This window comes from Gobius niger (genome assembly GCF_951799975.1).
Source record: "Gobius niger genome assembly, chromosome: 23".
NCBI classification, from domain to species: Eukaryota; Metazoa; Chordata; class Actinopteri; order Gobiiformes; family Gobiidae; genus Gobius; species Gobius niger.
Window position 1 is genome coordinate 11,426,957 of NC_136874.1, and position 17,167 is coordinate 11,444,123.

At 42.2% G+C, this 17,167-nt stretch overlaps 1 protein-coding gene across 1 annotated transcript in view; it reads left to right on the plus strand.

The window, feature by feature from the left end:
• klf7a (Kruppel like factor 7a) overlaps positions 1 to 12,396 on the plus strand; it is a 78,424-nt gene extending 66,028 nt beyond the window's left edge. Inside the window, exon 4 of the mRNA XM_079581530.1 lies at positions 10,460 to 12,396. Coding sequence (XP_079437656.1) covers positions 10,460 to 10,511 — 52 coding nt within the window. The 3' untranslated portion in view covers positions 10,512 to 12,396. The remainder of the gene's footprint in view (positions 1 to 10,459) is intronic.
• Positions 12,397 to 17,167: the final 4,771 nt, after the last annotated feature.

The following is a 17,167-nucleotide window of genomic DNA, read 5'->3' on the forward strand; positions in this document are numbered from 1 at the left end:
AAGCATCGAGTGGCCGCCGTATTGACTTGTAAGAAATCTTTAGCCTGATTTTTAATTACCGCAGCATCCTCCGCGACTGCTTCGGGGACCCCGCGGCAATATAACGCGTTCAGGGACCCAGGTGGCATTTCAGAGAGACATGCTACGTTTCATTTTATACACAATAAAAGTGACACTGAACAATATATCCCCCGTTAGCAACAATAGCAAGATATGTTTCGATCAATCACATAAGGCGTTTTTAGAGCGAGACGTTTATCCAGATCAGATGGCTGTACGTCATATGGCTCGTCTTTATTATTTAGACATACATCAAAGTGGTTCAAATTGCATTTTAAGATTTAATAAAACGGTAAAATCACATTCACGCCTCCAAGGCTCATCACATCAAGGAGCCGTTCGCACAGACAGTGTGAGTGTCCTGTGTCTCGGCCAAGGACGCCAACACAGTGAGCGCTGGCTTAGGCGGGGATCGACCATTGACCCGTGGGTTTGTGGGGACCGAACCATTGACCCGTGGGTTTGTAGGGATCGAACAATGGACCCATGGGTTTGTGGGGATCGAACCATTGACCCATGGGTTTGTGGGGATCGAACCATGGGTTTGTGGGGATCGAACCATTGACCCATGGGTTTGTGGGGATCGAACCATTGGCCCATGGGCTTGTGGGGATCGAGCCATTGGCCCATGGGTTTGTGGGGATCGAACCATGGGTTTGTGGGGATCGAACCATTGACCCATGGGTTTGTGGGGATCGAACCATTGACCCATGGGTTTGTGGGGATCGAACCATCGACCCATGGGTTTGTGGGGATCGAACCATCGACCCATGGGCTTGTGGGGATCGAACCATTGGCCCATGGGTTTGTGGGGATCGAACCATGGGTTTGTGGGGATCGAACCATGGGTTTGTGGGGATCGAACCAAAGACCCATGGGTTTGTGAGGATCGAACCATCGACCACAGAGAGTTAATAGTAACCGAAAGCATTTATTGATAATGTGAAATGATGTTCTTGAAAAGTTAATATCGGTCATCGGTCGGTATATCGGTCATAAACGGTCACCTGTACTGGGCTGTTTTAGTGATGATCAAGAGGTTCCATACAAGTATAGTAGGGAGCGGTTTTCCTTGTTGTTGGTTCCTCTAAGGCTGGACAATATGGTCATATTGATCAATCAATTTTATCATTTTATTCTGAAAAAAATAATCCTTGTCGCTGATTCATGAATTTAAACACACCTCTCAAACGGTGCTTTCCTCCAGTATCATTTAACACACAGAAATCTTCCAATCTCATTCAAACTCCTAAACTAGGAGCTGTTTCTTCCACAGAAACAGCTGTAAACCTGTCTATTATAAAGTTTGGTGATGATTATTGAGATTGACCAAAAGATAACACTTTATTTTACACTACACTTGATACATTACCTACCAAGTTTAGTATTTAGTGCTCTGTAACAATGTGAAATAACTTGTATCTATGGGTTATATACACAATGGATGTGTTTGTATTTTGGAGGTACATGATTTAAAAAGACATAAGACCCTAACCTTAAGCCCTAGCACTCAGGGTCTTATGTCTTATTACATTATGTTTCTCCAAAGTATTAATACACATGATTCTATTGTGCATGTACAACAAATGTGCACGGATTACGGATGGCTACAAAGCAGATTACATCGTACTGAATTTATATTGGTACAATGTATCAAGGTAGAGTAAAAGTGTAACCCACCTTGTTAAACAGCCTCGCTACAGTAACTGTCTGTCGTCAGGACTGGGGCTGTGTGGCCTAGATGTTGAGCTCTCAGATTGGAGAAGGGCCTTTGTAAATAAGTGAGTTATATCAAAGGATTTTGCTACACTGGCCCTGGTTAGACCTAAAGGGCCTCTTCAAGAGCGTTGCTTTTGAGTCAGTGTGAATCCACAGCCTTTTTAGCCCGATCAAAAGAGCTAGGGATGAGTATCTTTCAGGATTCATCGAAAATACTCTTCTCTGGTACGGTACTCTTAACAATACTTTAAAAGCAAATGATAAATATTTTACTGCTCTTCAATTGGACCATTTGAAGACATCTAAAATACAAATAAAATTGTGACATTTATCTGGCACCTTTCCACCGGCTTTCAGCACTCAGTCACCCATTCACACTCTCATTCATACGCCAGTGTACACAGACACTGGGGGCAAGGAGAGTGAAGTTCTCTTGCCCGAGGACACAACAACAGTGACCCTCCCTTTGTCATGCTCTTTAGGCTGTTTGAACTGGGGCTTAATGAGTTTAGTCGCGCTGTAGCGACACGAGACCCCGGAATGTTCCACAGTGTGGCTTTTAATGAACTGTTTTTCCATCAATTTCAATATCACTCAATGGGCTATTATGGGGCTGGCACTTTCCATGGCAACACGCATGTCCCTTTTAATTTACATGGCACTGATTTTTACACACGGTGATTTATGATGTCAAATTACCACATCCCGATTCCGTGTCTACCCCGATGACAAAATTCTCCAAAATAGCCGTCATTACCAGCCTATTTAAACCGCTCTTTCTTATTTCCCGTGCCAATTTGAGGAGATTAAAAAAAAAAAGAAAGAAAAATCGGCCACTTTGCCATATGGCCGTGTTAGCAAAGACAGATTGACTTCCCTTAATTCTCCATTTAAGTCAGCGGCCGATATTGAATTTGCGCTTTCGTGAATGATGCATGGCCTTTGTTCCGGTCAAACAAAACAGAAAAAAGAGAGTGTGTCCCCCCCCGAGCCCCCGAGGTGCTTTGGACACCCGGTCATTGTTACCCCATTACACATGTGTCATCTTAATCAGGGGCCCCAGCTGGACTACTGTAAGATGCTGCATCTAGACCCCCCGATCCAACCCCCCCGTTTGGAAGTGGTGTTGGCCAGTGTACAGCCATCAGAGCTTTTGTCTGGGGCTGTACAGTCACTGACAAAGAAAACAACTGAATTATTTAGTTACACCATAGCCTAGTTTTTGCACTGAGGCAAAAATGATCAACAAAAAAAGGTGGACGGTCAAAACACAGAGAAAAGGGAATTACTCTCAAACCTTTGGAAAAAGTTTGGGTTCAAAGATATCGTCATTTCCGAACTATAAGTCTACAAGCATTTTTTATTTCTTTGACCAGACGAGTTATGCTGTTTTACTGCCGTTTTACTACCGTGTTACTGGCACTGTTTAGTAAAAAAAAAAACATGCATTTAATAAAAAAAATCTTCCCGCGTGCCATCTTTCTGAGTAAATATCCCATCTTACAACATGGACACCTGCGGCTGGCAGAATAGACAGGTGTGGCTTATATCCAGGTGCGCTCAATAGTTTGAACATTACGTTACTTCCACACAACTTTCTGTTTAGAAATGCACCGATCCAGCTTTTGATACTGATACCGATAGATTGGGGTTTGAGTGTCTGCCGATACCATTTCTTTAAAGCGGCTTTTTACTGAGTGAAAAACAGACTCTTTTCTCCATAGTAAAATTATTGTCATGATACTACGGATCAGTAAGATCTATTGATAAACTCTTGGATACACATTTAACAAGGATCACTGGACTTTTCTACACTATTTATTCTTCTGTATATGACAGGTTTTAAGTTACACTAATATAAACAACTCACATGAAGTGGTCCGATCATTACAAATATGTTAGATAGTCAGTTATTTCATAAACTAAAATACAACACTTGGCTTCAGCAATGGTCGATTTTATTTTATAAGGCCACTTTAGGTATTTCTATGTTAGTTTCTGTCCCAGGTTTTTGTTAGCATTAGGATGCTAGCTTTAGCATACTGATGCTAACTGCGGCAATTGCGATTGAATTCTCCAGGTGGAATTCAGGTGGTATAAAAGTTATGTTTTTCAGGCGTTGAGAGTCAAAAATAAATAAATAAAAATAAACAAATTAAACAATTAAAGCAGTACTAAGTAACTTATTTACCTTAATAAATCCTTTTCGTAGTCCCTGTGGGGGTAATACAAGTGTTTATGGGATGACTGGAGGGTCTTTAATCTCCCCCTGGTGTCTCTGGACAGAAAACCATGTTTGCAACTTGACTGCCCCCGGTGCGGAGAAAGCAATACACACTAATGTAATCACGAAGAAGAAGCGAACATGCTAACGGGCAAAGCTAGCTGCGGGCAAACGTCACTTTAAACAGTATTTACAGCCAAGTTTGAGTGAAAAAAAAATATTTCCGTTGTATAATTGGATGCACAGTAACCCTCTCTCCCTTCGCCTTTCCTGTCGGCGTAGTATTTACTCTCCAAGACAATTAATAAATTAAAAAATCGTAACTTGCTACTACACCTGCAGTTGCGCTTATGGCCTCTAGGGGGAAGAGTTACTTAGTACTGCTTTAAAAAAAGAGAGTAAAAACTGGTATTTGTAGCCGATACCCGATATTTTTCAGTATCGGCGCCGATATCGGTGCATCCCTAGTTCTATTGATACAATCAGCTCAGTCAAAACAATTGATCAACATTCAATTTTACAACCTGGAAACCCTGTGTTAGAATGGGGGGAAAAAGCTTTGCCATTTAAAAAATATACAATCAAAAGCAAACACAAATCCAGAACGTATTCAACTAAACTATAAAGTCTACATTTAAAGCATGTTACACAGTCATTGAATTGGAATTGAACCCGAGACCCTCTTGCTGTGAGGCGAGAGCGCCAGCAACTCCAGTCTAAATCCCTGTCATGCGATGCCCAAAAAAGAAAACCCTCGAGAGTGTTGGCCTCCCCGCTGTGATGAAGGAGCAGAGGAACAGTCGCCTGGAAGGAGCTGGGGGGGTAAGAGGGGGGGACTATGGTACTGGGGGGGGGGGGGGGGTTACGGACTGCCAGCTGGTGTCGTGCCCCCGAGTCGTGAGTCATACTACGCCATCTGTCTCCGACGAAGTCCCCTCGCCCCCGACGTGCGCTCGCTCGCACACAAAGGGAGGTGTCCCGATCCAGGTGGGGCGGTGGGAGAGAGAGAGAGACGGCTGACGGGTGACGGGAGGGGGCTTGACTCTCTTTGGCAAAAACAAAACAGACAAAAAAAACAAAAAAAAACACTGATTCATCCAGACGTCTTGGTGAAATCTCGGTGGAGGTCTTGTCAAAAAAAAAAAAAAAAAAAAAGAGTCTACAGTCAACAGCTGTGAGGTTTGGATCGGTCCTGGCGAGGGAGCGGTCCACGGCGGAGGTGGGAATAGAAATGACCGGCCAAGGCCTGTCAGAGAGTCGCAATCAGACAAGAGGCCGTCTGCTGGTCAGTTTTATTTACTTTACTGAACAGGGGTCTAAGGAACAGAGCAAAACATATTCATTGCTTTTCTTTTGTCGTTCATCAAACCCTTGACATTACTGCAGTAATAATTGGCATTAAATCTAAATTGGTTGGAAGATCATGACATGACATGACAAGTTCCTCGAAATTAACACAAAATGAGGGTCTGACACAGGTTCAGTCACAATTTGAGCTGAAATTTAATGATCTTTCCTCTTTCATTATAAGCTTGATGATGTATTGGTGATGGAAGAGTGTGACCACAAAGCCTTCTCTAGCACATGTCAAAGATTCTCAATGAGGTTCCGATCTGGACTCTGTGTAGGCCGATCCATCTCATGCTCCCTGATCCACTCTTTCACAATGTGAGCCTTAAGAATCCTGGCATTGTCACCTTGGAACATGACGGAAGAAGAAACCCACTGATGGAATAACCTGGATGTTCAGGATGTTCAGTTGATCTGCTTCTAGGGTCTATTCTAGAGTCTAGGTTCAGCTAGACCCTAGAATAGACCCTATACACTATCTATACACTTTAATTTTTAAACATAAAGGGCTTTTAGTCAAATCAAGTGTCAAAATTCATCAGATTATTAGATTCTCAGTATATCCTAAACATTCATTACATACCGCCTGAGTTCTTCTGTATAGCCTTACCAAAGATTGGGAACCATCCATCCATCCATCCATCCATCCATCCATCCATCCATCCATCCATCCATCCATCCATCCATCCATCCAGGCCTCATGGTTAACCGGGCCTGTTGGTCTCTCATAAGGGGCTTCTGAACCGCTGTCTGACCCGTCACCTAGGACCTGTTTACCATGGAAGACCCTACCAGGGGCACGAAGCCCCCGACAACAGAGCTCGGGTTCTCAAACCCCTCCTCCATGTTAAGGTGGCGGTTCCAGTTTGGGAACTAGATCAGGATAGAACAGATACATGAAAAGTAACACTGTTTCTGGAAAAGCTGCTGTTGTTTGCTACCAATACATTCCTTATGGGAAGTATCACATTTCAAAGCAGTGTTTTGTATCACTTATGTATTTTTTGTAACCTCTATAACCTGTCACCTGAACCGAGCACATTTTCCTCCAGTTTGTCTGAACCCAAATCGAAAAGCCTCGATCAAAATACCAACAAAACCGAGACGAAAACGAGTATGAAAATGCAACAAAAGTCAGGACAAAAATGTGTCAAAAATTGGACGAAAATTTGTAGCAAGCAGGTCATTGTCTTTCGGATGAAGCAGATACAAAAAAAAGTGACTTTGGAACCAAATGAGCAGGGAAAACACTCTTGGAAAATGGTTCTCAAACTTCCTGAACAGAGAGCGAAGTTTTGTGCAATATTCGAGCCATATTCGGTCCACTGATCGACGGTATTGCGAACTATTCATATTGTCTAAATAAATACACAACAATAGCAATAAGACATGTGCCAAATCCCCCCGTTTTCTTTGTGAGCTGACATTGCGCATCAAAAGAGCAGTCATCCCCTCCACAGAACGCGAACGACGCTCAAATTCCCATCTCCTCTGGCTAGAAAATCCTTTGCCTTGTTTTATTTAAGGGGAAGCCGGGCAGATTGCTTGTCATTAAGAGAGCGTTTGCAAATTAGCATTAAAACAAGGCTAATGACGTGTAGCTGCTCCGGGGCGCGCGTGTTTAAAGCGATGGGACAATGGCACCCACCGGCTTTGGGTTTAGTGCAACAATCGGGTTTTTACTCAGCAGACATGTTTAACGGCCTCATTACGCTTTTATACTGTCGTCTGAGCCGCTGAAGCAGATTTACAAGCTGACGAAAGGATCACTCAAGTGCGAATGCAAAATATATTTATCGTAAAAAAAAAAACTAGGCTAAAAACGGAGGGTCTTGTTAATTATCGAACTGTAAAAAAAACAGAAAAATGGACTTGGAAGAGAGCTAAATGTCCTCGTCTCCATGGTGATAAAGCCCACTAATTCACTCTACTGATGCATGTGATTTGGAGGAGATGACACCACCCAGTTTAGGCAACCCTGGCCGCCAGAAGAAAACCCCCCTCCACGAAAATAATGTACCTGACGTGTTTCGGAAATGTTGAACATAAAAAGGTTCAGCGCAAAATGTTTCCGCCGCAGGGAAAACAAATTCACTTGGAGACAAATAATTGCTGAGTTTTAATTATTGCATAGATTTATGTGGGAGACTTCAAAGGTCATTTGCTCAAAAACGCATGCAGGGATTTCTAATTCGTCGCCTGATTCATTGAGCTTTGAAGCCCAAAAGACAAGGCAAATGAGATCAAAATAATCACTCATAACCGGCTCATTCAAAAACTTCACAACATATCCAACATCACCTTTGAAAAGTGTGTGTATGTGATATGCCAACGATTATAAATCCATACATTTAAACCAGGCGTTGTCCATTATTCACATGTCATTGATGTCGTGGATAAATGCGTCCCATGAAAACGTTAATATGCCTCCTTCCAGATTTCAGACATTTGTTTATATTTATCACACTTCAATGATTCTCATCAAGCCAATTTTACCATACAAAGACATTCCCAGTCAATACAGAATGCAGTTTCCAAATTTACTTAAAATCTAGAGGCCTCTGATCAGGGGGCAGTTTTGGTCCAGGCAGTTGGACGCACTTGGACCCTTCCAACCTTCTCAATGTAAATGTGAATTTACTTTAGTCAGAGTCAGACTTTAGGTCCGATGCCATGAGTGACAGTAACATGACGCTAAATACTGTGCTCTTTATTGTCAGTAAAAAAGCTGAGGCCTCACTGCTTTTCAGTCACATAGAAGTGAAGAAGAAGTCATGGAGATTCTGCTTTAGAACATTATACTGTACTTCTGTTGGATATAAGAATAAAAGATTGAAATTCAAGTATTCCTTCATAATAAGTGCAAAATATCCTGTATATAATTAAAATACCTTCAGTGGACCCACGACCTGCAGGAGGAGCCATTGGTGCTGGTGCAATGTGATTTGGGCATCTCCAACAGCTGCCCCCACGACCCGGAAACGGAAAAGTGGAAGAAGATGGATGGATGGATGGATGGATGGATGGATGGATGGATGGATGGATGGATAATTAAAATATTAAAACCCAGGGCATAAGGGATCGAAAAATCCAAACCTATCAGGCCCTGTTTGAAAAAGTAAATGCCCCCTCTGTGATCAGTTGTGATGAACATGTGTTGCGGAAAATCAAACATGATGGTGGCATTGACTGTCTAGAAGAAAATCCTGGAGGAAAAGGTACGACCATCAGTTCAAACCCTCAAGCTCGAGCGCTCTTGGGCCACGCAGCAGGACAAGGATCCCAAAACATACAAGCACATCCTCTTCTGAACGGCTCAAAAAGAACAAAATTAAAGTTCAGGAGTGGCCAGGTCAAAGTCCGGACTTAAATACAATTGAGATGCTGACCTTAAAAGGGCCGTTCATGCACACAAACCCTCCAATATGGTTGAGTTAAACTGATCCTGCAAATGTGACAAACTCATCACCAGATATTGCAAACACTTGACTTGCGTTATTGCTATAAACGGTGGCACAACCAGTTATTAAGCTCATTTGCAAACTGCATTTTGATTGACTGGGAATGTCTTTGTGTGATATGAAATTGTCTTGACGTTCAAAATCATGTACATATAAACAAATGTATGAAATCTGGAAGGGGCACTGTATTTTGATAGAACATCCTTTTCACAAATATCAATAAAATAAAGCAATAAGCCGTAGAATCCAACATTAACTTACTCCCCTCATTGCAGAATACTGGCAATCCTGTTTCACTAATATCCAAACTATGTTGCGAACACAGACGCCTCTCTCTGCCTGCTAATATTGCTTCATTGGTATGTGAGCGCACTCCGCTCCGCGCCCACACAAACACCGGCGGAGAGCATGCATTATGTCAATTTACGGCAATCATTACGAGCACCAAACATTGACTAAACATCTCCATAAAAATAGCCCGATTTGACTGCGTTTTCCAGCCGCTGCCGCGCTACGCCCCGCCAATTCCACAACCCCTTTCTCCCCGTCTAATTTATCTATCATTTCGGCGGCACATGTTTTCGCCGCTCCCCTCCCCTTGTTGCTTTCGAAAAACACATCCATCTGGAAGCACTCTGCGCATTCGTTTTGCAGCTGGAGTCGTTAGCAAAGGATGGAAATTGCTGATTATGAATTTGCCGCGCATGTACGGCTAATTGCGGGCCGCGTTAGTGGTCCGGCGTTAGTTAACGGCAACGTTTTAGCGCCGATGACGAATGCTAACCTGGGTCGTTTCTGACAGTCTGTGTGGAGGCCCTGAACATTCAGTCTCTTTCAGGAGACAGAACATTGTACTGGTTTCTGTATTGTAAGTCAGTCATCCAGGAATCTCCCATTGTAATTTTCAAATATCACCGACTGGACTGGGGTGATTGAGTTGAGGATGTTTTGCTTCGATCTTCAGAAGCCTCTTCTTGCTCTTGTCAGTTGTAAGACATGAACACACAAGCTATAGAGATCGATTTCAACTCCGCCCACTGCAAAGGGGAGGGGTCTGGACTGCCATAAACCCGCCCATGTATTGTACTAAATGCCTTTAATGTAATGTCATGGGTTGTCCTCTTCAAGCGATGTCACTGAAAACTATGAATAAGAGAAAATGTTCTGTAATGTTCCATCCATCCATCCATCCATCCATCCATCCATCCATCCATCCATCCATCCATCCATTCATCCATCCATCCATCCACTTGTCCGTTGCCGGGTCACCAGCCCTTTATGGCTCCTCCTGCAGGTGGTGGGTCCACAAAGGGCGGCCTTATGGTTGTAGCCCGAGCCTGTTGGTCTCTCATAAGGGGCTTCTGAACCGCTCTTTGTCTGACCCGTCACTTGGGACCTGTTCGCCATGGGAGACCCTACCAGGGGCCCACCGACAACAGAGCTCCCAGGATCATTCGGGCGCTCAAACCCCTCCACCACGTTAAGGTGGCAGTTCCAGGAGGGGTCTGTAATCTACTACATAAAAGCATACCTTGCTCAATGCAATCAATACGTTTTATCCCTCTGGATGTGGGGCAACGGTTCATTTAGCATGTAGCATAGCAGCCAAGCTAACCTTCCTTTTATCTTGCTTACTGTCTTGCAGGTGTTTCTCACGGTCGGACCACTTGGCGCTACACATGAAACGGCACATCTAAGAAGTCCGGAGGGAGGTCGGGGGGAAAGAAGCGGGAAGACAAAACCGTGCATCAAACTATGGACGACGCAGAAAGGATCAGAAAACCAAGACAATGAACCAAACTTGTTACTTCTCAGATTCCAAATGGATAATATCTTGGAATCGTCTTATTCTTAGACTACAAAACATCTTGTCCTAACTTGTGGACCACTTGGCAGCTCTGGATACTTTGCATATTTGCCAATGGACTGTTTTTCCAGGCCTTCTTTGCGCAACAATTTCTCACCAAACTTTGTAAATTTAGCTCCAAAATGGCTGACGTTGCATTGTTGTTGTCTTTTTTTCCACTTTGGTACCCCTTGAGACCTCGCAGAGTGGATAGCCATACGTTGAAATGACTATCAGAGTTAGTGAGGCTATGATATTGTCATCGGAACCAAATTGATATGGCATGTTCTTGGATGCCGGTAAATTGGCTGGGTTGGCTGGATTTTCGGAAACAATGACATTTTTGTGCAAATATGATTGGATAGATGCACTGTGATCTGAAAACTGAAAAAGCTGAAGGGTTTTCCAACATCCAGCCAGTTTCAAATCAAATGCTGTGACTGGATGGATGGCGATAACCGTTGTGCTGCCAAGACTAAAATCGTCAAATCAAAAGGTGAGGTCTTAAGGGGGCCAAAGGTCGAAGGAAGTAGCCATGGCAAATCCCCAAGCAAGAATGCTACGTTTAGCCGTTTTTTCCGTACCACTTTAAACCGGAATTATCACATTCAAACAACTTTGCATTAAACGTCTGTCACTTGCGCCAACTGGACAAAATATTCATGAACCTCTCTTCACGATTCCATCACTTTGAACGGATACTGGATATTTCTGGAAGACTTGAAGATTGGACAAAAACGTGCTGTGAAGACTGAAATTTTGGATCGCGCTTTCATACATCGAGCTAGGTGACGCAAACTTTTCCGACTCCGGGAAACCCATCTCCTAGAATGTCAGCGTAGTGTTCCAAGAATGGCATCCAAGGGTCATTTTTCCTCTGGGATTTTGATTGAATGCCACAAACTGTTGCACAATTGACTCTTGTTTTTGTTTGTTTGTTTTTGTACGAATTGCCGTGATGTGGATATCGCTTCGGGGGATCCATCGAAACGGCGTAATCAAAAGCGCGGACGGCCACAAATGCACAAGTCGTCGGAAGCAGCTAGCTGACTGCGAGATAGCACATTGCGCTATGTATGTAAAGCCTATTTTGTTTGTAGGGGGAAAAAAATCGGATATTTGTTCACAAAAAAGACAATTCGAAAAGACCATGGGAAAGGATGCAGCCAAAAAAAAAAAAAAAAAACACAAGTGTCTACTACTGATGCCTGAAATGATCTCTCCGGACCTCTGAGTGATTGGCATTCGAAATATTAGCCACTGGTTTTAATGAAGTTTGTCCCATTTGCAACGCCGTAGGAGAACACTTCCAATTTAGCAGCTAAAGAATTCATCTCAGATTAAAAACAAACAAAAAAATCGGGCCTATGCATTTCCGAGAACTTTCCTGCGGACTTCTTCTTCCAGGCCATGAACCGGGAACTTTTTTCAACAGTACACGCTCAATCATTCGGAAGGTGCATATCGAAGCAAGTCAATGTGAATGTACAGCTTGGATGTGTACATGTTTTTATGGTAAACCCTTGGAACTGTTCAGAAGGATCATGTGCGGGTTAAATGATTTCAAGGGTTTGAGAGAAACAAAACATCGTGGAGGTCAAAGGGTGCAGCGAATTATTTTGATTGACAGTACCTGAACTGACTACATGCAAACTAGCATATGGGACGAGCTTCTTTCCTTTTTCCAACCAAAGTCTGCTATGATCACGTGCCTAAACTTAACCACACTGCTTTTCCAAACTGAGTGAGGCACTGGAAAATGCTATCAGACTGGGCAAGCTAGCACATTAAGCAAGCTAAACCAGCTAAAGACTGGACAAAACAAGCATATCGGACATGTTAGGCAAGCTATGAGACTGGACAAGCTAGCATTTTAAACAAGCTATGAGATAGGACAAGCTAGGAGGTATGACAAGCTAGAATATCGGGCATGCTAATCAAGCTAAAGGCTGGACAAGCTAGCATACTAATCAAGCTAAAGGCTGGACAAGCTAGCATACTAAACAAGCCATGAGATTGGACAAGCTAGACTATCGGGCATGCTAATCAAGCTAAAGGCTGGACAAGCTAGCATACTAAACAAGCCATGAGATTGGACAAGCTAGCCTATTGCTGATGCTAAATAAGCTAAAGACTGGACAAACAAGCATATCCGCCATGTTAAGCAAGCTATAAGACTGGACAAGCTAGAATATTGGACATGCTAATCAAGCTAGTGACTGGACAAGCTAGCTTACTAAACAAGCCATGAGATTGGACAAGCTAGCATATTGCAGACACTAAACAAGCTAAAGACTGGATAAACTAGCATATCTGACATGCTAAGCAAGCTAAAACACTAGCTAGCATATTAAACAAGCTATGAGATAGGACAAGACAGCATATCAGACATATTAAATAAGCTATATGACACTATGATACTAAAAATTTACTGAAAAAATTGTCTTTTGAATGTTGAATTGTTTAAAAAACAGTCTGATAGCTTAAGACATTGAGGAAAGAAACTGATACGCAATCAACAAAGGTTTCAAGCAAGTTCACTTGCAAGCCAAAATTTGCGCAAGGCTTCCCAGTGATAATTGCAAATTACAAATTACTTCAGTTAAAAAGATATCAAGCTGATTCAAGCATTTTGATCAACTCAACTCTTTAAATTAAAGACTCGAAGCATTTACTAATATGTGACACAATTGGTCACAAGGCAATCAACATTAGTTCACTGCTCACCTCTGACTATACACCTTTTTCTAACTTGGGACCTGTTGGTACAATGGCAAAACCTTTTCATAATTTTAAACAACACACTAGTCATCATTATCAATTTTCCCTCATCTTTCACTGTGAATGCTTGGATAGGCCTTTACACCAAGCATTACAAGTAGCTATTGGAAACACCATACGAGACAGGACTGCCAACCCTGCCATGATCTTATCTGCTTGTCATTCCTTGCCACGTTGCACACATAAAATCTTCAAATGAAAAATCTTCTCAACTTGGCAGCTTGTTGATGTGAAGTAATATGACCGAGAACAAATGGGGTTGGGGATGTGACTTTTATTAAATATCGTTGGTAGCTCAAGTTTTTGGCAAATGGGGACTGCTAAAAGGATTTTTTCCAATATTGGTTACGAATAAAACTCTGATCATATCCAGACATGATATGGAATTGCATAGTGCATATCAAATGCTGCTTCAATGTGAAATATTATGTATGCAGAGTCACTTGGAAAATGTAAAAAAAAAAAATGTAATTTGGAATTTTAATATCTGCAAATGTTTAAAGCCTATTCTAAATTTGATATTCAGAAAACGTCCTTTTATTTTGGATGGAATGTCTGACAAAGGGGATTGTGTGCCCCCGTCTTCTCTGTCTGTGGAAGATTTATGAAGGTGGAACCTATGGGTTTAAAAGTGCAAGTTCTCATCCCAAGGTGTAGGATGGCTGAGAGGTCAATATGGATAAATATCAGATGACAGTTAAGTGGCGACACTTATGTAAATACATCAACAACGTCTTTTTCATTCAAATGGAAGTTTTTTTTCATTATTTGTTTATTTATTTGATCATTTCATTAATTATTTCAACCTGAAGAGACTTAGACAGGAACAAAAGCAGCAATTAGAAAGCTTTGTTTCTGCTTTTGGCGGGGTGGAGGTGGGTTGCAGCACATCCGGGTAACAGATAAGCCGTGATGGAGAAGGGAACGCACTCGTTTCCGCTGTGCGATTGTTCAAAGATGATTGATTCGTAGCTCTCTGTGAGACCTACGGCCTGTTTTTCAGGCTGCGACATCCGATTTTCCCAATGACGAGTGATCTTTTATTCTGTCAGACGATCAAACTCGCACAATGACAGTGGGCTTTAGATGACAAGTGTAAGACGCCGTCTCTATGAACACGTAGGACTCCTGCACTGGAGCACCCAGGATAAACCAACTCAAGCCCAGGACCTGGTTTTGACTTAAAGGCATATTTAAGGATTTTTGACGTAGGGCCTCATTTCCTAGTTATCCAGAGTGTTGCTGATTTCTGGAGATATTTTTTTCTGTAATTCAAGCAGTTCTTATATTTGAAGAGTTTCGTGGCGCTAGGCTAGTGCAAGGCTAGCGCATTTCTATGGTATCATTAGCCTGAATTAAAAACAGTCTGACCTGCTCCACAGAGCATCTGAGGCAATCACTTAATAATAATCACTTATAACGACTAACCATATAAATGTCTGTGTCCTTAGACCTTATATTTGAGCAGCATCAGCTTCGTGGTTGTATAAGCTACGCAGCGGCGGAGTGATCTGCTAAAAAAATAGTCCCTCAAAATGTGATCATTCATGTGATGCAAGGTTAGTTATATTCCAAAAATGATTCTATTGACACAAACATTTGTACCGTTAGTCTGGCATTATAAGTGATTTGCCTCAGGTGCACTGTGGAGTGAGACTGTTTTTAATGCAGGCTAGCTGATACCATAGAAATGCGCTAGCCTAGCGTCACGTAACTCTTCAAATCTAAGAACTGCATGAATTACACAAAAAAACATCTCCAGAAATCAGCAACATTCTGGATAACTAGGAAATGAGGCCCTATGTCAAAAATCCTGAAATATCCCTTTAACTACCTTCCAAAAAAAGTTATTTTTTGTTTTTCCATGACCATCACTTTTTAAATTCAAATGTTTATTTCCTTTTTGTTGATTGTTTGATTTAAAGTTTACCTGACTCAAACAGGAAATTCAAGCAATGATAAAAATATTCAATAAAAATACACTACTTACTGTAGCTAACAATACTAGCTAGCACAAAGGTGTTTTCCCTTGAAACACTATAACCGATAGTCAGATCCACCTTTCCGTAGCACACTTCAGATTATCAGTCACTTCTCTCACTTGAGACCTATTAAATGTTTCATACACTGTAGGTACACCATAGGAAGGCAGTTAGTGTTGCTGTGTTACATCTTGGGAGCGAGAATTTGCCTGATTTTTTAAACGGCAGCTCTTTTTATTCACGTCCCGAACAGGGGATTCGCTTTCTGTTCCGTTTTTTTCCTTTTTTTTTTTTTTTCCGAATGCGTCCGAATGCCCCCCCCCCCCATTACTGTGTACGTCCGTCACACCATTCCATACGCGGCTTTTTCGGACTGAATCGGCGAATGTCTTTTGGATTGTCACTGGAACAAAAAAGAAAGAAAACAAAAAAAAGGAAAAAAAAAAAATCGTCCTCCCCTTTGCTGGGAGCTGAAATCTCAAAACGTGAATGTTTTTTTTTTTTTTTTTCTTTTTTGTTTTTGTTGGAAATGTCTGTCTCAGAGGATGCGGTGCGCCATCTTGCTGAATGATTGTCAACTCTGCTGTGCCTGTGTGTTCTCTCGTCTGTATTTTGCACTCCGATATTGCTTTGTTTTTTTCTTTTTTTTCTCTTTTTAACTTTTGAAATTTCAAAATCTGACAGAAAGGAAAAAAAAAAAAAGGAAAAAAAAAGAGAAAATCTCACTTGCGTATCTGACGTTTTTTTTTATGCCTGCTTGTACTTCACGGTAATGGAACACTGAACACTGAGTCTGTATAGTAGATGCAAAAGCACATTCTTTCCGCGTTTTCTCCCACTTTCGTTGTTTCCCATCCCCCCCCCTCCCCCAAAACAAGAAAAATTCACCGCAAATTTTTCGAGCCCCTTTTTCTACCAGCATCCCAACCTCCCCCCCTCCTCATCCGCTTCGTCCCCGCTTTTCTTTTCGCTGTACAAAGTGTTTGAAAAATGATTATCATTTGTAAATTATGCCGTATGGGTACGATAACGTTCTTTATTATGGACAAATGAGAAATGAGATTTATTTTTGTTACCGGTTTGTTTCATAATTCCTTTTTTAAATTGGTATTGTAATATCTCTATGCAAGGAAAAACTGTTCGGTGAAATCGTTTTTATTTAAGAATGTAATTAAGTGTAATAAATGGTAGACGCAGATTGACGTCGCGGCGTGTCGTGTCTGGTTCTGTTCTGTTTCGGGGGGGGGGGGGCGGGTCTTGCCACAATAAGCGCCTAATCATCCGGGCGCTTATGTAGGACCTCTTTTCTCCATCATGGCGGCCATTCAACGGGCGAACAATGGCCGTCGGGTGGTCGTTTAACTCAGGAAATGGAACAGAAATGAGTGCCTTCATTAAGTAGCCTGCGTTATGAAGCGACCCAGAGTTACAAGGGCTTGGACGGTGTATACAGTGTACGCACCTCGGATAAAAGTGTCTAACAATGTGAACGCCCCCAAAATGGGAAGTATGACGGCTTTAAACTCTTTTCCAGGCCGCCAAGAGTCTTTCAAGTCTTGTTTGAGGGATTTTTGGTCATTCTTCCTTACAAAAGTCTTCCAGAACTGAGAGATTTCTGGGCAACACATGCACAACAGGGTAATTCTCCATCCAGGTGACCATAAGCCATGGTTCCAGATCTGGAGATGGGTCATCATATGTCTTAACCTCTTCACCCCCCACCAGAACCCAGCTTATTGTCTCC